The sequence below is a fragment of the Cibotium barometz genome, chromosome 39 (assembly GCF_041138505.1).
Source record: "Cibotium barometz isolate CiBa-2024 chromosome 39, ASM4113850v1, whole genome shotgun sequence".
NCBI lineage: Eukaryota > Viridiplantae > Streptophyta > Polypodiopsida > Cyatheales > Cibotiaceae > Cibotium > Cibotium barometz.
The window spans coordinates 2,276,114-2,297,715 of NC_141084.1; the positions used below are offsets into that span (position 1 = coordinate 2,276,114).

Genomic DNA, 21,602 nt, shown 5'->3' on the forward strand with positions numbered 1-21,602 from the left:
AAGTAGTAATGAGTTGAAATACAATTGATAATCAATAAAATTTTGTAAGGATGCATAGTTGGCATTATTGGACACATTGATATTGGATATAGTGATTGAGATTGACTCATAAACGTGTTAAGGTCATGTTAAAATTTTACCAAAATCTAGTCAAAATGCCTTGATTGGATACTACTTGGATACATTATGATGCTTTGGATATACTGGGTTGCATATATGCATTGGTTTGTAAGTTGGTTGCTTGCGCGGTTGACAATTGACATAATCAACAGTTTTTTAAAAAGTGTTGAGAGGTTTTGGATTGAACTTAAATTGAATATTGGGCTTTATTCCACACTATTATGGGTTCTTATAGAGCCCTCAACAATCCCGTTTGGTTTTTGGGATAAGGAGCTACGCCCGTTTTTCTATTGCATATCCTGTTTGGATAGAGTTTGAACCAAATCTCGGATCATAAATTTGGGTTGACTTTCAGCATGACTATGATCTCTTTCCAGTAATGCAGTTAGTCAATGTGCTTGCTGTTAGCTTGGTTTCTTGTGCACTCCATCACAGATAAGACGCCATAAAAGGCATAATATAAGGATTAAATAATGTTAAAGTATCATGACAGACAGCATGACGACTCAAGTCTCAGCAAGATTAACTCTGCAAGCCAAACACTGTGTCATATACTCATCTTGCCAACAAAGTTGAGCTCTATATATTATTGAGATTTTGGACAAGTTTTTGTGCGCGTGCAGGTGGGTAACACATGTGTGAGCTTGGGCATGATGAAGCACCTTGGTTTAATAAAAATAAAAGTGGAAATCACAGTCACAAACCCCTTCTCGGTACTTTAAAATGTTGGTCTTTTCTGGACTCCAGAAAGACCCTAGGATCAGTGGTAGTTAGCCAATGCATAGATATGAGAAAAATATCGGCATCCAGATTGTCAATGATACCACTGAAAACAGATACTGCAGAAAGAGAGTCATAGAGAGCAGTTAAAATAGGCTTTCTGGAGGGAACGAATGAAACGGGGAAAAGGGTGAATGGACATCACACCTGTCTCACAAGAAGATTTGCCAGCACACCAGTAAAAGGCCGTGTGTTGGAATGCAACTGACATTCATGGCAACAGAATCAGAACATGATCCACTCAAGCCTTCATACAAACGGACAGCAAGTTGAATCTCAACCAACCCACAAAGCCTCTACATGGGTGTACCAAGTTAAAAAGAAACAGATACAGATCCATGATGATGCAAATTGCAACAAACTATGTACCTGCCCACACATACACCGTTTAATCTTCAGTTTTCATTTCTACGAAGTGTGAAAATATTACAGCCACAGCTCAGGAGGTAAAACCTCCACCTTCCAGCATGAAGTCACGAGTTCACTACTACTTGTTCATGCCCTGGGGCCTAAGTGAGTGGTGTCTGTGAGTATTTGATCACAAAACAGCCATTGTGACAAATCTCTCTCCAAATCTGGTTAAGACCAGAAGAATTGCAGCAATTTGGTCCCATACAGAAGGTGGGTAGCCTCTGTCAGGGAGGGGTTGCCTTGGGATTGAAGTGCATGGACCCCGCCAGGACCAGGTCTGGGAAGCAGGCAGGTCAGACCATTATGGCCAGGGCTCCTACCCGGGCAAGGGCAGGTTGTGCAGCAGGAGTGGGCTGGGCAGGCAAGGCAGCCTTAGAACCTGTAAATAATCTATAATGCGTGTGAGAAGAAGTATATCATGAGCAGCCCGACCGGCTCTATGTAGCCGACTTGCAAGTGTTGGCCTATAAGAAGCCTTCCCCATCCCCCCTTCTCATTTTACTGTGTTTTGTTACAGCCCACACTCTCAAATCCCTTTTCATGACTGTGAGCACCCTGGAATTTCTGCAAATCAGCAGCAAGAGTGTTCCCTTCAGTTAAGCCATCAATGATCCTCCAGACAGAGGTTCTAGGCTTGACTTGGCATATCCGAGAAACAGTTATTCCGTACAATTCTGTAGTTTTCTTCAGTTTTCAGTACAATTCATATCCCTCACTAAACCCTCTATTTTCCTACCCTAGCTAAAATGTTGCAAAAGTGCCACTAAAACATCCCAAAAGTGTGGCTTACACTGTCACTAGATTGTTTGTGAGGCTTTTCTAGAGAGCTATATTATTAAGAATTTTCTTTGAAAATTTTAATAATCTTATCCATGAATAGTTTTGGTGAGCAAGGAATAAAATCTATTCCCAAAAGCAAAGTTAAAAAGAAATAATGATGTACAATAGAAAAAAAAAACACATGCAACATGCTACAAATGCATAAGCTTTCTATTAAAGTATGTTTGACAACCTTGTACGTTTGAGTACAATGCTCCAGCCTCCCTGAAGTAAAAGAGTATTAGTTTAGGTATATGTAAGTGAATTTAAATTAGTTTTTCACTACATGTTTCTTTTCTGGACAGATATTTCTGACAACCATGGTGTGACATACCTGCAAGTAGGCAATGGACAACTTATGTAGAGGTAGTGTTTGGACAGCCAGGTTTGAAGCTGATTTGGGGCCAATTTAGGAGCCCTATAGGTTCCCAGAATTGCCCTCCTTTGGGTACTATATTGAAGCATCTCGAATGATTTTGATGTTATTTTTCAAGGTAAAAAGGGCTGGCTGACCTGAATCCAACTTGGCATGTTTTTCCTATAAAAAGGAAGTTTAGATCCTCCATTGATCATCTCAATTTTTCTGGAGCACACAATCAAGAGCAACCATCTGGGGGCTGATTGGAGGTGCTAGAAAAAGATCTGCAGTAAGGGGTTGGGCTGAGCACTAGCATCTAATAGCAACATAAAGAGTCTTCACTTTCTTTGATACACAGGTGATTTCTTGAGCAGAGTTGCCACTGCATGAAGACATTTCCATAGATGTGTCTTCTCCACAAGAAGTCGTGCCAGAAGATGAGGTTTCAACGGAGGTAGCTTTTTCAGTAGTAGCTGATCACAAAAGGCACTCAGTGTATCATAGGGTGTAGTATGTTCCACAGGGAGGTACTCATAGGAATGACGAAGCATTGGTGCCCATGAAGCACGGAGATGCTGGTCTAAGCAATACTAGTGCCCGCTGGAAGTGCCAGCAGATATAAGGTTGATGCAGCAGTTTTATGGAGCCGTGGATTTTCGATTGATTCGTTCTCATCGGCAAACCTCTGTGGGTCTTTGGGAAGCGAAGGATGGTGGTCCACGTGTGGAGATTCATAGGTAGCTCAAGTTTTGATCGAGAGTGTTTTCCAGAATTTGTACAAAAATCAGCACTACGACACGAGGTGTTGGCTCAGGAGGATTGTCATGTGCGCAGAGTGTATCTACCGTGTGCAACACGCACACAAGACTAGCTTCGAGGCTTGGGGTAGCTTGGAGCTAGGCAGGCTAATTGGCCAGCTGGGCTAGGGATAGGCTAGCGGGCAGGCGCCCAAGTGGGGACGCCTTGATGGGCGGGCACCCAAGTATGGATGCCCGGTGACCAGCCAAGAGCCTATAAAAGGGTGGCCAAGGTTAGTCAGTTGGTCAGAGTCTCACGAGTCTTTGCGAGAGCTCTGCGGTCAGGAGCCTGGATTTAGCAGACGTGCACTTGCTTTATGCAGCCGAGGCCGATAGCAATCTCGAGGCCCGCGAGGGTAGCTCCGTGGCGGTATGGGACATCATGGAGTAGAGATTAGTTAGTGCGTCTTGCTAGTTAGCTCAGCTCGTGGCTTGGTGGGGGCTGCCAAGACTTGTGGGTTTTGCCCACGGCTGTCATGGTTGGGTGGTGAGTCAGGCCTGCACCCCGGGCCCCCTTCACGTTGTTTGGCTTTGTTTTGCAGGTTTCAAGTCGTGTTTCAGGATTGCTTTGATACCGCTGTCAAATCCCCGAGGATCTCCTTGTAGAGCAATCCGGAAACACGACTCGAAACCTGCAAAACAAAGCCAAACAACGTGAAGGGGGTACAGGCCTAACTCACCACCCAACCTTAACAGCCGTGGACAAAACCCACAAGTGTTGGTTGTTCCCACCGAGCCACGAGCTGAGCTAACTAGCAAGACGCACCGACCAATCTCTACTCCATGACGTGACTAGCTTCGAGGCTTGGGGTAGCTTGGAGCTAGGCAGGACAGGCTGATTGGCGAGTTGGGCTAGGGATAGACTGACGGGCGGATGCCCAAGTGGGGACGCCCTGATGGGCGGACACCTAAGTGTGGACACCCGGTGACCAGCCAAGAGCCTATAAAAGAGTGGCCAAGGTTAGTCAGTTGGTCAAAGTGTCGCGCGTCTTTGCGAGAGCTCTACGATCAAGAGCCTAGATCTAGTACAGACGTGCACCTGCTTTATGCTATCGAGGCCGGCAGCGGTCTCGAGGCCCGTGAGGGTACATCCGTGGCGGTATGAGATGTCATGGAGTAGAGATTGGTCGGTGCGTCTTGCTAGTTAGCTCAACTCGTGGCTCGGTGGGGACTGCCAAGACTTGTGGGTTTTGCCCACGGCTGTCATGGCTGGGTGGTGAGTCAAGCCTGCATCCCCTTCACGTTGTTTGGCTTTGTTTTGCAGGTTTCGAGTCGTGTTTCAGGATTTCTCTACGAGGAGATCCTCGGGGATTCGACAGGTACTTCAGTCACTCTACTTTCTTGCCCTGTTCATGTTCTGATTGTCTTGTTCAACTCTTAAGGTTTTTGGCTTGCACAATCTTCTCCGAGTTTATGGAGAAGTGAATGGCCATACAATCCACATTCTTCTGGACCATGGAAGCTCACACAACTTTGTTAATTACAAACTTATGCAAAAATTGGGTCTGGACACGACGACCATAGGAACACCCAATATTGTATCCTATGTGATTGTATACATCCCTCTCAGGGACCTCTTGTAAACACCGTTGATTTTGGAAATACAATGGATTCTTCTTTGTATATTGCTTTCCACTGTGTCTTGATTCCACTTTCTTCATTTCTCATACCTACTATGGATGTCAATAAATTAGAATTAAAGAAGTTACTTGACTCGTTTTATGATGTATTTCCTAAGGAGCTGCCATCCAACTTACCACCCAAAAGAGCAATGGATCATCGTATTGATCTAGTCCCTAGAGCTCAATCTGTTAGCATTCCGCCCTACAGGATGAGTCAGACTCAGGAAGATGAGTTGGCCAAATACCTCACAGATTATTTTAGGATGAGCCAAATCCGTCCAAGTAAATCACCTTGGGGTGCGCTTGTGTTACTTAGGAGAAAGAAGGACAACACCTAGCGAATGTGTGTAGATTACAAGAGACTAAACAAAGTGACAGTCAAGAACCGCTATCCTCTCCCTAGATCAGATGACCTGATTGACCGTTTAGTCAAAGCGAAGTATTTCACAAAGATCGATTTATGTACTGTCTATCATCAGATACGTATTCATGAAAGGCACGTTGAAAGAACTGCCTTTCGGACTAGATATAGCCATTACGAGTTTCTCGTACTACCTTTTGGATTGACCAATGCTCCAGCCACTTTCCAGCAAATGATGAATGATCTTTTTCGTGAACATTTGGAGAAGTTCGTGGTTGTGTTCCTCAACGATATTTTAGTTTGCAATTGAACTCTCGAGGATCACGTTAGACACCTCACGATTGTCTTGACTATTTTACGACAATATCGACTGTATGCTAAGTTAAGTAAATGTGAGTTTTTTATGACAGAAATTATTTACTTGGGACACAAGATTACAAGAGACGGATCGAGCATTGACTATGACGGAGTTCAGAAGATTTTGGTTTGGCCGATACTGCAGACAGTGAGACTACTTCGTTCTTTTGTCGGTTTTGTTGTCTTTCTTCCAAAATCTGTGCGGGAGTACTCTCAGCTCACACTACCAATGACCGACTTGTTGAGAGGTCGTGAACGTAAGTCGAATCAGCCTATCCCTTGGAATAACGATTTGGATATGGCCTTCAGACTTTTGAAGGATAAAGTCAAGGAAGCACCTACCTTAGCACTACCCGATCCTAGTCGGCCTTATGTTCTTGAGACTGACGCGAGTGACTATGCGCTCGGGGCTGCTCTATTCCAAGATGGTAGCCTTGTTGCTTTCGAGAGTCGAAAGCTGGATGACACTCAATCTCGTTGGCCAACCCTTGAGAAGGAGCTTTACACTGTCATTTATGCTCTCAAGGTTTGGAGGCATTATTTATATGGCTCCAAGTTTGTGGTATTGCCTGATCATCAATCAATCAAGTATGTGTGTGATGCGGATGATTTGAAAGGACGAAAAGCTAGATGGGTAGAGTTAATGCAAGATTTTGATTTTGAAATACATTGTCGAAAGGGATCCATGAATAGTGTAGCAGATGCGCTTAGTCGGATCAGAGAGGTGAATACTTTGTCGTTCACCGAGATTTTCACTGACTTATTTCAGTCAATGAGAGGGCTTTGCAGGACTGATAGTTATTTTTTATCCATATCGACAGAGGATCCAGGACGGGAGCTCATTGATTGACCAAGACTCAATGATTGAGCAGCCTACCATCGGGAGAGGATCCAGGACGGGAGCTCATTGATTGACCAAGACTCCTTGACTGAGCATCCTATGATTCGGAATGGTTTACTATTCTGTAATGACAAAATTTGTGTACCGTAGGTCCCGGACATTAGGTCCAAGATTCTTAAGGAGTATCACGACACCCCTTCTGCTGAACACCCCAAGGTATACAGGACATTAGCTTTAGTGAGACACACTTTCTATTGGCCAAAGATAAAAGGGTATGTAGAAGATTATGTCCTCAAGTGTTATATCTGTCAAGCAAATAAAGCTGAATGATTTAGACAGGCTGGGATGTTGCATCCTTTGCAAATCCCAGGTAATAAGTCGGAAAGTATTTCCATGGATTTTATTACTGGATTGCCAAGAACACGTCAAGGCCACGATTCTATTTGCGTTGGGGTGGACCGCTTGACAAAGATGGCTAGATTTTTACCTACACGGAAGACTGTTACAGCTACGCAATTAGCAAGGCAGTTTATCGAGCAATTGTTTAGACTGTACGGTTTACCGCAGACATAGTTGTTTCTCGTACCGGTACGAATGGGTTCGTACGGTACAATACCGTACGATATCGTACGGTACGAGTTACCCCCCCCCCCCCCCCCCAAAAAAAAAAATCCTTTGAAAAAAAAAATTCCAAATGCTTTAAAAAAATATAGAAACCCTGCTTAACGAAAATCCCAAATGCTCGCAATACTTCGCAACTTTCGTGTCCACTCAGTATTCCATATGGGGTTATTGAGAGACCTTAAAAATCTGGCAAGGTAGACTGGTAGTGTATACTTGATTGGTAGGATGAGAGAATCTTGCTACATCACTTGGAGATCCCTGGTATAGGTAGGCTAGATAGTTAGATTCTTAAGTTATGTACGAGAGAGAAGATTTGGACATGGCCATTTTGATCTAGAGAGGAGTCCCTAAACCTATCACCCTAGATGCACTGCTCGTATTTGTGCAAGGACGGTCCCTTAGTCATAAACGCTACACTGGGAGACCTTTGGTATTGCATTACCCATCCAGGTTCTTTTTGGAGACAATCGGGAGATCCAATTGGGAGAGACACATATCCATGTTTTGGTTCCTCAAGCACTGTAGACTCCTCCCCTCCCAACCTTCCCTCACATTCAAGCTTGAAGCTCCATTGGTTGTAAGTGTTAAAAAAAAAACCATATTTTGTCGTACGGTATCCGAAAATTTCATATCGTACCAAAAATTCCCGTACGGTATCGTATCATGCAGTATCGTATTTTCGTACCGTGACAACCATGACCGCAGAACATAGTCAATGACAAGCACTCTAAGTTTACAACTGACTTTTGGAGGCTTGTTTTTGAGAAGTTGGAAACAACTTTGAATCTAAGTTTCTCGGATCATCCTCAATCTGATGGCCAGACTGAAAGGGTGAATCAGACTTTGGAGGACATGCTTCTTGCATATGTCTCCAAAAGACAAGGTTCATGGGAGGATTATCTTCCTATGTTAGAATTTGCATATAACAGTGCTAAGCATACGAGTACAGGTTTTAGTCCTTTTATGCTTATGTACGGATTTCAACCCAGATCACCTGTTACCGTGGGATTTTCAGAACTTCAGCATGATGCAGCACGTACTTTTTTGCAAGACATGCAAGAAATGTTACAAGTTGCAAAGGAATCTATTAGAAGCGCTAAAGACAGAGAGATTTTATTCTAATAGACATCGTTCCCCAAGAGAGTTCTCTGAAGGAACGATGGTATATTTGCGAGCTCCGAAAGATTCTGAGACTTTACGGACGGTCGATCTCCGAAATTATTGCGGACCATTTCAGGTTAAACGCCGCATTGGTTCAGTTGAATATGAATTGGACTTGGCTTCTCATGTGAAAGTTCATCCCGTATTTCATGTCAGTAGACTTAAGGAAGTACTGAGTGGAGTAGACCAGTTAGTTACTCCTCAAGAAGACTAGCTTCGAGGCTTGGGGTAGCTTGGAGCTAGGTAGGCTGATTGGCGAGCTGGACTAGGCATAGACTAACAAGTGGGCGCCCAAGTGGGGACGCCTTGATGGGTGGGCACCCAAGTGTGGACACCCGGTGACCGGCCAAGAGCCTATAAAAGGGTGGCCAAAGGTCAGTCAGTTGGTCAGAGTCTCGCGAGTCTTTGCGAGAGCTTTGCTGTCAGGAGCTTGGATCTAGTGCAGACGTGCACCTGCTTTATGCAGCCGAGGCCGGCAGCAGTCTCAAGGCCCGCGAGGATAGCTCCATGGCGGTATGGGATGTCATGGAGTAGAGATTGGTCGGTGTGTCTTGCTAGTTAGCTCAGCTTGTGGCTCAGTGGGGACAGCCAAGACTTGTGGGTTTTGCCCACGGCTATCATTTGTGGGTGGTGAGTCAAACCTGCACCCCCTTCACGTTGTTTGGCTTTGTTTTGAAGGTTCCGAGTCGTGTTTCAAGATTGCTCTACAAGGAGATCCTCGGGGATTTGACAAGGATGCTCATTGGCAGTCAATAACTAGTTGGCAGTTTTCTTTGTGCCTGTTTGTGATGACGAGGCAAGGACGGAATGTTAGCCTTGGAGGTAGACACAAGGCGTTTGTGCAATGCCTGGCATCTGGAAGAACTAGATTGGGTCTTCTTTGTTATTGCGAGAACACTTTTTACACCCTACAGAAAAAGACCGTTGTGGTTTTAGTGGGGACACCTACAAGTAGGTGGTGGAGAGCTTTTGTGTGTTCTGTTTGGACAGTCAGGTTTGGGGCTGATTTGGGGCCAAATAGCAGCCTATAGGTTCCCAGAAGTGCCTAGGCAAGGCACCCTTGGATGATACACCCTTTGGGCACAATACTGAAGCATTTTCATATTATTTTTCAAAGTAAATAGGGCTGGCCAACCTGAATCGGACTTGGCATAAAAAGGGGTTTGGATCCTCATTTTGATCATCTCATATTTTCTCGAGCACACAATCAAGAGCAACCATCTCAAGGCTGATTGGAGGTGCTGGAAACAGATCTGCAACAAGGCGTTGGGCTGAGCACTGGCATCTAAGAGCAACATTAGGGTTGAGATCAGACCACCTTTTAGTAACATTTTTTTTCCCCACAAAAACATCCTTCTACTAGTTAAGGAAAAACGTCCCCCCTATTAAAATTGATCACATAGATTAGAGCTTTCATGTCTCTTAGGGTTTCTGCCCAGTTGGCACATCTACTACAGCCCTAGATGAACTCTAAATCATCCCCTAAATCAGCCGTACCTATTTGACGTGTACTTGCAATAATTAGGGTTAGGACTTACGCCCTAAATCTACCTTCAGTTTGCATCAAAAATAGTTCTCAGCCTCTACTGTGGAAATCTGTTCATGGCCGAGATTCTTTCATGTCCATTGGTGGACCAGTTCATGTTCTTGCTCAAGTGACCGAACACACTTCTACATCAACTATCTGCAATTTGGGGAAAGCATCTTCTAAGAGATTCACAACTATTTCAGTTGTTCCGGTTTTATTTCGAGACCTTTTCCTTTGCTTTTATACATCTATTTGCATGTACTTAGTTACAAAGTGCAAAGTGTCTACTCTTTGTGAGAGAGTGTGTGTCTGGCACAATCTTGAGACACTTGCAATCAGTGTGTGTGTTGGTATCTTGGATATCATGGCAGCAAGAGATGCAGGACAAAGTTCAGGTTCTTTGTCCTTGGAGGACAAGTTGGATGGAATACAACTACTTCTTGTGGAATTCCATGTTTCACAACATTTTGGTGGCCAAAGGCCTCTGGGACAGTCTGAGATGATGATGAAAGACCTGTGGCTATACAACCAGTTAGTCCTCAGAGAGGTGCAGTTATTTGCGGCACCTATTGCGCTTCACTCTAATCCGGTGCGATAGTAGAAATTCTCAAGCGATGTGTCTCTGATTGCCTTGTCTGTCAAGCGAACAATTATACCACATCAAGAAATGCTAGGGAGACTCTAGCCAGCATGTATTAAGTCCAAAATGAAGCCAGAGTTACATATTTGAAGAGACAACTGGATATTCTGTCCATGGAAGAAGGTGATTCCATGATACATCATTTGACAAAGATCAAGGATTTCAAGGAGCCCCTGCTGGGTATTGATGCAGTCATGGAGGATAGACAGTTGGTGTCTGCAAATCTGAACTCCTTGGCACCCTCCTATCCGAATTTTGTGACCTGCTCTTGTGTTTGAATTCCTCCGACTCTTCCCTCTCTATTTTTGTAAACCCTAGCACATAGGCACAAGTGCTCTATGCATGGCCTCCCAAAGATAAGAACAGCCTCAGCTAATGTGACCTGCTCTCGTGTTTGAATTCCTCTGACTCTTCTCTCTCTATTTTTGTAAACCCTAGCACATAGGCACAAGTGCTCTACACATGGCCTCCCAAAAGATAAGAACAGCCTCAGCTAATGATCCACGTTCTTCTCCACTCATGAAGTCGCTGTAATGGAATCCATGATCCCATCTGCAGATATGGGTCAGTCACTCTTTGAACATGCATTTTCACTGAAATTTCAATGTAAACTCTCAATTCTCACCTTGAAGCTTAGAGAGGGAATGCACACTCAGACGGAATGTAAGCATGAAAGAACATGCAACAGCACTCTTCAGCTTCAACAAGCAAGGAGAAAACAATTTTACATAACTTTTCTGAAGGTCAACTCACCTGTGCCAAGACTACAAGGTTCTGAGCTGTTGGCATTGCAGACACCACCTGAAAAATCACATACCAAGAGCACTCAATCTCATTTCTAATTTTAAAAACCTGTTTTTCAAATGACAAATAACTTGGCTGCACTGTCCCAAGTCCCTCCAAAATGCAAACCAATACCAAAACTGTAAGTCTGCTTATAGGATCAGCTGGTAACCATCCCCTGTGCTGAATGGCCTGTTGCATACAGAACCTTAATCAAGTCGTCTTTCATTTCAAAAGTATAGTTCAAGTAGGTTTGTTAAACAGAAGCTTACAGTCAACAGCACCAAGCTTATGAGAGGCATGACTAGTAGTCTAATAACAGTTATCATCCAGAAAGCTTTGCCTTCCAGCGATATCACAGTGCCATTGGCACTGTTTTGTTCACTTGAGTTTGCTGCTATGCCATCATTTCTAGCAATATTTTTCCTTTGAATATCCTTACCATGGCCAATTGAAGTGGCCAGAGTAGAGGCAAGGACAATTGCTTGTAACGGCACTGTAGCCGATCCCAGCAGTGTTGCTGCCTGCAATACAATCAACTCTCTTCAACTTGCTAAAGATTGTTTTACATGTAAGGAAAGATGAGCATGGACTCAATTTCAGCCTTCTGAATTAAGATTCCAATTAGACCAGAGAATGAGTAAAAAAGGGAAAGAAAGCAAAGCTCTTACATGAGTAACATTTCCAACAAAACTAACCTCTAGGATGGGCTGCAGGATGCCTGCTGTTGAGGAACAGAGTGAAAGCAGATGTCCTCTTGTCCTACCAGCATCAAACACAAGCAATCTGTGCTTTGTAGGCAGGAAAAAATGTGATAAAGGAGTGGCTCCGACAAGAATTCCCATCAGAACCTGTCTTCAAAGATACCATCAAAATCAAAAAAGCGAATTTACAATACTCGAGGACATCATGCTAAAATACTCCAAAAATAACCACCTACTTGGCAGTGGGTGGTTAACACATTCATTTTTAGTTTATTTTATTTTATTTTTTGTGTGAAGGCGATGGATCCTTTTCTTTTCACTTGACTCTAGAATGCTGGTTTTGCTTCCATTGAACTTACTCCATAAAGAGGAGGATTCATCAATTTCTTCCACCAATCAATAAACCTATGCAAGGAAAAACTTAAATTATTTTTCGGTTTTTCCAAAGGTCCAGAAGTGGAGCTCATAATCTGGTATCCCAGAGTCCACAGGCAAGGAGACCATCCAACCATGAAAAGAGCCAAATATCTGCAGATTTCAGTTGGTATTACTCAGATACTTCACTCAAAATGTGCCAACATAGTCTCTTTCTGAAAAATAAAAAATAAAAAATGTTCCAACATATTCATAAAAACCCCATGTGCATAGCTTGAGAAATATTACCCTGCTGCAGTGCCATAGTCAGTCTGCGACAGTATGCCATTCAGAAACACCTACAGAGTCCCCAAACTCAATAAGGAAGAGATTAACTCATTGTTCAACCCATCAACAAGTTGTTGACGGACCCCTTACCTATGACAAAAAAAATTATATGAAAAAGAAGTGAGAGTACTGTCAAGCTGCACAAGGCCATGGTATCAGTGCCTTTGGAAAAATTTTACCAACGGAAGTGTGACAGAGTTTCCGAATGCACATGCTGCCGTGATCAATGCCTCCTTAACTGCCACATCTGTTCACATCTTTGGTCAATACCTTGCTGAGGGAGACAAAACTTGCCTTAGAAAACCTGATTTCAATGCAGTAACATTACCTTTGTACTTGGAAGTGGAAAAGTTGAACCTTTTGTACAAGAAAGTGCATGCCAATTTGCCCAAGATGCCCCCAACGAAAATCTGAGAAAAAACAAATTTGTCAAAAATTACTTGGCTGAAAAACAGGGACAACATATATTCAGCATTCACTTGAGCTTGTTGCAGCAAGAAAATGACCTGTGTGACAGCAATCAACGGTAAAATGAGAATTTCCCTTTCACAATGTAATGCCATCGTGTTGGACACCTAATACCAAAACCCCAAACTCAGAGATCCTCTTTCGAACACAAACTCCAGAGCAGAAAAGACAAATTCCGATGAGTATGTACATGTATGTATGTATAGATGTACATCAAAACATGTGTGTCCCACACAGACATACAATCTAAAAAACATCATACCCAACATAGATCTAGATTACAACCGATTACTACCACACTGTGAAAACATTTGACCACCATCAAGTATGTTGAAATGAGACAGTATATACAATTACCTTCGACATCAGAAAGCAGGGAATGACCAAATTGAAAGAAACCTAATCATACAAACATAACAACTGTTAGAGGTGCCAATTAACACAGCAAGGGTCCAATCTATTCTAATCAGAGCTCAATTTTCAAATATATATAAGAGCATCAACAGCTCCAAGCATGAAAGATTTCAGTCACAAATCAAGTGTGCAGCTATCACATGCAAATTCATTCAATCACCTGACTTAACACTGGTGCAGTATTGGATGAAAGATGTCCACATTTTTGCATTAAGATAATGAAACCTGGCATTCATCATAGAAACAGCTTGTCAGCTCCATTTTGGTACAAAATTAACTGGGTGGTTTCAAAGTGCACGGCGAAATGAGGTTCACATTTGCCACTAATGCTGCATATTGTTTGTCCCCCTTATATTTAAACTGGGAAATTTGCCACAGTGAAAGTGAAGAACCTTCTACATGATAGTTTTAAGCCACTCTCGCTTCATTCTATTTTTATGCATGTAGCTTAGAACGCATGCTTCAAAACCCAAAAAGCAAGGCAAAAGAAAAAGAAGTAAAACTAAAAAAGGAAGTGAAAGACAGAAGCTCCCACTAGCCCAAAAGCAGCCCCTCCTTGTTCAGCCCCTAGCGCACCCTCTTGTGTGTGCAGTGCCTGCACAGGCCCCTTACCAGCCCCCATTTGCTCATCCACTAATTCTCTGCCCTTCGTGCTGTCTGATGCTGCTCTTCCAGCCCCTCCCCATTCCCTGCCTCAGCCCTCTGTTCTCCTTCTCCAACCCTTTTGTCAAGTGCACCAGTCCCCTCCTGCTCTTGTACTTTTTGCCTTTGTCCCCGGCCTTCCCTTATCGCTCCTGTTTCCTAAGCCCACTCTCGGCTTCCCCACATCCCTCTTCTTTACTTTCCTCGCTGTAGATCCCTTCTTTCTGCCAGTGTCTCCGGATGCTTTTCCTTCCATTTAGCCCTCCAACAGCCTTCCCAGCTACTTCTTGGCTAGTTTCATGCACTAATGGCCAGTCAGTTGGAGGCCTTTGGCTCTTCCCTTTTGGAGGATTCGACGGCAGCCGCTCCATCTTCCCCAAACCAACGCCGCCCTCAGCTGTCTATTCTCTGTACTAGACCTTTAGCTCCTCTCCACCTCAGTGGCTTCTCTTGAAGCCAAGACCTTGGTGTGCAACTTCGTCGGAAGCAAACTGGCCAGAGGCGTATATGTGACCTGCAAGCTGCCCTAGCCAGAAGATTGGGGTGTATTGTAGATGTCCAGTTTCTTGGCAACGGATATATACGGACCACCTTGGCAGAGTAGACTTTGTCGTCGATCCCATCTGACGTATGGAGCGCCAAGGTGTACTTCATGCATGGGTTCTTTTTGGCCCTGGACCCATTGGCAAGAGCTAGCACCTGCAGGTTTTTTTCCTCTCCGGGAAAGAGATCATTCTATTAGTTGAAAATCAAGCAGCCATACGCTAAATGTACATGCTCAGAACCCTCCATAGAGGCAAAGTAAGAATTGGGGAGAGTGGTTCCCTCCATCGCTGGCCGCTCTCGGACGGAACTATCTCATACAATGGGAGGGAGGAAAAGCCAAACAAGAGGCCTGTAATGCCAAGTGATCTCGCCATCCCTTTCACAGAAAAAAGGACCTTGCACCATGTGTGCAGAAAAGCGTCTCGCTGCCTACACATGCAATCCAAACCTCCCTGAAGCTTCCCACATTGGCCGCAGAGGTTATGAATGATATCAATCCAAATGGAGCGGCTCAACTATGGGGGGGGGGGGGGGGGATTGTGCGCAGTTTGTGCCCTCAATGGCCTCACTGCAACAGCCTGCCATATATGCCAAGCAGCAATGCTGCAAATGATATCACATCTCTGACTAGTGCCTACAGACCAGGTCTCTCATGATAGGTCGAGATTATGTACTTCATCTATTCTACAACGAGATAATCGAAGAGCCTGACCTCCCGCTGCCTCCTCAAAGAAGCAGGCTTGGCCGATCCCTGTCATGCCCATGCCAACTACCCCCCTAGGTGATAATGTGCAGCCCCACCGTGTATAGGTGGAGAATCCTCTGCCAAACCTGTTGCGCTTTGGGGCAGTCCCAGAGGCAGTGCTGCTCCAACTCCAGAGGGTGGTTGCAATGTGCACACACTGCATCAGCCGTCCTGCTATGGCCAACCAAGTGCCGAATACAAAGCTGCGGTGGGCTAACTGCCAAAGGAAGAATGTGACATTTTTTGGCCGAAAGCTGCCCCACAGACGCTTCTAGAAGCTTTCCAAGAAGTGAAAGGAAATCCCTTGGCTAGTACCTACAAGTTTCCTAGTAAACCAGCAGTAGCAACAAACGCAAGCCAAGCAAGAGTGGCTCCCGGTGGAAGCATGATCGCGGTTTGCTGAGCGTTTTAGTATGTTGACAGATGTCCTCGATGCATAAAGCCAGGTGGAGTTAAGGCCGGGTCATTTTCATGGAATATCATGGCTACCTACCTAGACCTGACCTAGTTGTGCATGCAAACTAATGCTACATGATGCACATGCGCAAAGCTAATTGAGGATGCAAAAACGCTGTCACAAATAGCAGGAACCCGGTACGACAATAATAATAGACCAACACTTCAAATACCAAACACAGAGCATGATAACAAAGCGGAAGAACCATAAACAATACAATAAAACCGCAGAGCCGGAACGGCCGGCCCCCCGTAAAAACTTCTTTATAGATAGAGAAGCTTTTACAAGATACCAAGGTGCACGTGCACACAACACCGGATTTTCCACAAAGCCTCAGCACAAATCTTGCACACGTAAACTATCTCGTGCCAAGATACAAACACAGCACCAAAGTCCATTTGATAAACTGTCTCAAAACAGTCCCAGAATCAGCTCATAAACTGTACATAAAACAGGCCGGTACGGAGCCCAAAACAGCCCCGAATTTCATGCCAAATCAAGGCTTCATATGTCAATATGGTTCACTAGGGCAACGACCCCTCCATGAAACCATACATGCTCACCAGGGTTTCCCCTTCCACGAGGCTTCATATGTCGATATGGTTCACCAAGGCAACGACCCTTCCATGAAACCATACATGCTCGCCAGGGTTTCCCCTTCCACGAGGCTTCACTCACCAGGGTCACCAACCCTTCCATGAGTTCCAATACTCACCAAGGTGACCAACCCTTCCATGAGTCCACATACTCACTCACCAGAGTCACCAACTCTTCCATGAGTGCAGTATATCATAAGATAACAATAAATCACAGGCATAGAGATCCTGGTTCTCCATAAATATATCTTGGTTCAGAGATAGTTTTACAGGCATTTCGGCCGCCAAAAGAAATCCATAGAGATATCCAATAAATCCTCGATCCATAAGATATCCAATAAATCCATTGTAATCCACAGTATACTCATAATCCAGAATCAGCCAGTCCATGATATTGATGAGCAGTTCATAGTTCTGTAACCGCATATGCGGAATATTCTAGCATCCCATACCACCAGAATACTCCCCATATGAGATGCTTATGTAGGAAACAATTCTAGCATCCCATACCGCTAGAAGCCTGGATCCAATACACAAGACCAAAACCATAAACCATTCATCAAAACCATAGAGAAGCCTTTTCCAAAATCCACTGCATCCCAAATAAAGGGAGCCAGAAACATACTCCATCCAATCAAAAGGAGCCAAAGATAACCATCATATATCTATAAATCCTCGAGCAGAGATATACCAGAAATATAATCCATAGTCCTCAGATATATCCGTATGAAAAACCATATAAACCAGGCTTTTCAACCATAATGTTTACCTGAAACATTTCAAGGTAAAAAAACAACACACAATTTTCCTTGTGCAAGCATACAAGGGTTAAGTGTCCAAAAACACTTCCAACAAATTTCAAAAAGCAGCAACTTTGCAAAACTAAAGTATACTTAGCTTATCTTTGCTAGGTTCGTCATGCAACCAAAAGAAATATCTTGTCGGCATACGCATAAGATATCTTGAGAGATGGCTCCATATAGCTTGCCTGTAAGCTTGATTTATAATCCACAATAATCCATATGGAAGAAGTGCTGAACACAGGCACATAAAACCAACTCCATATTCCGAGGATAAAATCTGTGAATCCATAAATCCTTAGACCAAGCTGTCTACTACTCATGCCCATGACTACTCCCATAAGCTCAATACCCAAACTGTTGGTCAGTGTAGTCCCCACTTTTGATCTTTTCTCTTTCCCATTGTTGGAAGGAAGCCTCTTGCTTTCGAGAAAGCCTTTGCTCTGATACCACTGTCACAAATAGCGGGAACCCGATACGACAATAATAATAGACCAACACTTCAAATACCAAACACAGAGCATGATAACAAAGCGGAAGAACCATAAACAATACAATAAAACCGCACAAAGCCAGAACAGCTAGTCCCCCCGTAGGAACTTCTTTATAGATAGAGAAGCTTTTACAAGATACCAAGGTGCAGGTGCACACAACACCGGATTTTCCACAAAGCCTCAACACAAATCTTGCACACGTAAACTATCTCGTGCCAAGATACAAACACAGCACCAAAGTCCATTTGATAAACTGTCTCGAAACAGTCCCATAATCAGCTCATAAACTTGAAAGAGTGCACAGAGCGGAAGCAGAGTGGCACTAGAATGTGCTGAACAGAGAGTGCAAGAGAGAGAGAGAGATATGGAGCAAACTATGCTGAATATACTGAACCAAAGCAGTCCCAAGCAAGAGACAGTGATAGTCTCATAAGTGAGGGAGCAAATAAGTACAAGACTCTATGAAAAATGAGAGGCCAGCACCCACTATTTATAGTGGGGAAGAGCTGGCCGACTGGAGCACAGAAACAGGCCGACTGGAGCTGTTGGACATGGCTCACTAGAAAAATGCCAGAATGGCTGGGAAAAATCCCAGAAAAATACTAAAAAAGGGGTGCCCAGCCCACAAGCAAGGGCCATACAAAAGGGGACCAAATGGGCACCATACAAAGCAGAAACTGGGGATGAAAGTGCTAACACCCCCTCTCAACACCAGATGCTGAACAAACTCCGAGAATCCGAAGATGAGGAGCCAAGGAAGCCTGAGAAACCGGCTTGGTGAACAAATCTGCAGCATTCTCCGCGGAAGGACAATACTCCAAACGCAAATCTCCAGCAAGAACCCGTTCACGAACATAGTGATACTGAATCTCAATGTGTTTCGTACGAGCATGAAACACAGGGTTCTTGGCGATGGCGATGCAACTCTGATTGTCACACCAAAGAAGAGTAGATCCGGTAGGAGGACAACCAAGCTCCTCCAATAATCTCCGCAACCATATCGCCTCACATGCAGCATAACAAACTGCACGGTACTCCGCCTCGATAGAGGAAAGCGCCACAGTAGGCTGCTTTTTACTGCTCCAAGAAATGGCTCCAGACCCAAGTGAAAAAAACACAACCAGTGGTCGAACGCCGTGTATCTGGATCTCCAGCCAGACCATCCAACAAGAGTGCGTCCTTGGCCATAAAAGATGCCAAAATCCAGAGTGCCACGTAAGTACCGGAGAACTCTGAGAGCACACCGCCAATGCTGCTGACGGGGTTTGGATGAGAAGGAACTCAATAGACTGACTGCGAAGCATATGTCCAATCGGGAGTAGGTCAACCATACCAAACAACCGACGAGAACCCGATACTGTCCCTGATCAGTCCCTCGAGAAGCATCAAGTGAAGAAAGCTTCTCACCAATATCCAAAGGAGAAGATACTAGTTTGCACCCAGTCATCTGAAATCTGTCGAGAATCTCCCGAGTGTACTTCTGCTGAGAGAAGAAAATGCCCTTTGAGGTCTGCCAAATCTCAAAGCCAAGAAAATAGTGCAAGAGGCCCAGATCCGTCATCTCAAACTCTGTCTCCAAAGCATCCATAACAGAACGGATCCGCACAGAATAAGAACCTGTAAAGATGAGGTCATCAAAATAGACCACAATGATAACAATCAGCCCCCTCTCAAGGAGGATATAAAGGTTTGAATCTGCATGAGAGCGGCGCAGGCCGAGCTTCTGAAAGAACTCATCAATCCGCTGGTACCAAGCCCGCGGAGCCTGCTTTAGACCATATAAAGCCTTCTTCAGCCGGTACACATGATCCTGTTTGCCCGGAACAACAAATCCTGGCGGCTGATCAACATAAACCTCCTGTGTAAGCTCTCCATTCAAGAAAGCCGACTTGACGTCCATCTGGAAAACGGGCCATCTATGATGTCCTGCAAGTGCAAGAACGGTGCGAATGGTAGTCATTCGGGCCGTTGGAGCGAAAGTCTCATCGAAGTCGACACCAGGGCGCTGAGCATAACCCTTGGCAACCAACCTCGCCTTGTGCTTGTCCAAGCTGCCATCAGCTCGGAACTTTGATTTGAAAATCCAACGCACACCAATCACCTTACGCTGGCCGAGGCACCAAAATCCAAGTGCCATTCCGTTCGATAGCATCCAGCTCTGTCTGCATAGCATGACGCCAAGACTCATGTGAAAGAGCCTCGTCTGCAGAAGTGGGATCAGAAGGACCATTAATGATTGTAGACATAAGAGCATAATTAACAAACATGTTGCCCTCATGAATTTGTTTCCCTGTAACTTTGGAAGAACGCCGAAGAGAACCAGGCGGAGAAGCAGAAGGAAGCTCACGTAACCCAGAGTCACGAACTGTCTGATAATACCAACCAGGTACAGATCTGCTCGAACTCGCCGGAGGAGGAGCAGGGTCATCATCATCTGACTGAGAATCCTCAGCTGGAGGTGTAACAGTAACAGCGGGAGCAGGAGGAGGAGTAGGAGGAGGAGAAGGAGGTGCAGGAAGAAGAAGCTCACCACCCCCCTCTGAAGATGTAGGAGTCTCGTCGAACACCACATCACGGCTCACAACAACTTTACTGGCTTGAGGATCATAAAGACGATATGCCTTGGACACAGTGCTGTATCCGAGAAAAGTCATGCGCTGAGACTTCGAGTCCAACTTGGAGCGGTGCTCCTTAGGCACATGAACATACGCGGTACATCCAAATATCCGGAAATGAACAACGGAGGGCTTCTCACCATGGAAAGCCTCATATGGAGTTTTGTCGGAAAGAGCAGCAGTAGGAGACCTATTCTGAATGTAGACAGCAGTGGAAGCCGCCTCAGCCCAGAAACGTCGAGGTAATGAAGAATGCTCAAGCATAGCACGGGCCATCTCCATAATGGTCCTATTCTTCCTCTCGGCAACTCCATTCTGAGATGGAGTATATGCTGTAGTAAGCTGTCTCCGAATGCCATGTGTCTTGCAATATTGCTGAAACTCTTGGGATGTAAACTCACCCCCTCCATCGGTCCTGAGAGCCTTGACCGAGAGACCGGTCTCTTTTTCCACCTCGGCTTTCCAATCACAGAAGTGATGAAAAGTCTCATCCTTGGTCTTCAGAAAGAAAACCCAAGTATATCTGGTAAAATCATCCACCATCACGAGCATGTACAACGCCTTACTCAAAGACGCGGTACTCATAGGACCACATAAGTCTGCATGAATGAGAGCAAGTGATGTCGAAGATCTGTGTGTCGCCTCCTTCGGAAAGGCAGCTCGGTGCTGCTTCCCCTGCAAACAAGAGGAACAAGGAGAAGACGGAGCCTTGATGGTTGGTAATCCATCAACCAACCCATCCTTCGAAGCTCGCTGCAGAAGCTGATAGCTCAAATGGCCAAACCGAGCATGCCAAAGAGCAGAAGAAGCACAAGAAGAAAGCAGAGCGGTCAGTTTGTAGAGACCACTATCTTGGACTCCCTGAGCCAAGATGCTACCAGTCGCTTTATCACGAATGGTAATCTCATAACGAGAAAAGATCACCTCCGCACCCTGAGCTGTAAGAGCACTCACTGACAAAAGGTTAAAAGCCAAATCTGGAATATACAGAACGTCAGAGAAGTACCTCTTGTCCTCTTCAGAACGGAAGATGGGGATAGTGCCATGACCATGCACTGGCACAGAAGAAGAATCACCTAGAGTGATCTCGCCTGATCTGGCAGTGAAGTCCTCGAACCAATCTCGATGGGGTGTCATATGAGTAGTAGCACCGCTATCAACAATCCAAGACCGTGACCGAGAAGTCACAAGAGCAAGTATACGCCGAGTACCTGCTA

General features: G+C 44.7%; 1 protein-coding gene across 7 annotated transcripts in view; it reads right to left on the reverse strand.

The window, feature by feature from the left end:
* Positions 1–663: 663 nt before the first annotated feature.
* The window catches only part of LOC147615621 (protein PIN-LIKES 7-like), a 64,685-nt gene continuing 43,746 nt past the window's right edge, over positions 664–21,602 (reverse strand). For 2 of the 7 annotated variants that reach the window (XM_086778138.1, XM_086778143.1), the window contains exons 2-13: positions 13,651–13,715; positions 13,434–13,475; positions 13,115–13,183; positions 12,937–13,018; positions 12,788–12,855; positions 12,570–12,619; positions 12,266–12,434; positions 11,901–12,053; positions 11,475–11,726; positions 11,173–11,394; positions 1,048–1,104; positions 664–959 (exon numbers count right to left, since the gene is read on the reverse strand). In XM_086778138.1, the coding sequence (XP_086634264.1) occupies positions 891–959; positions 1,048–1,104; positions 11,173–11,394; positions 11,475–11,726; positions 11,901–12,053; positions 12,266–12,434; positions 12,570–12,619; positions 12,788–12,855; positions 12,937–13,018; positions 13,115–13,183; positions 13,434–13,475; positions 13,651–13,715 (1,298 nt within the window). In that variant the 3' untranslated portion in view covers positions 664–890. Of the gene's footprint in view, positions 960–1,047; positions 1,105–7,188; positions 10,972–11,172; positions 11,395–11,474; positions 11,727–11,900; positions 12,054–12,265; positions 12,435–12,569; positions 12,620–12,787; positions 12,856–12,936; positions 13,019–13,114; positions 13,184–13,433; positions 13,476–13,650; positions 13,716–17,167; positions 17,246–21,602 lie in introns of those variants that run through there. The other 5 variants (XM_086778144.1, XM_086778140.1, XM_086778142.1 and 2 more) reach the window with 5 other exon arrangements.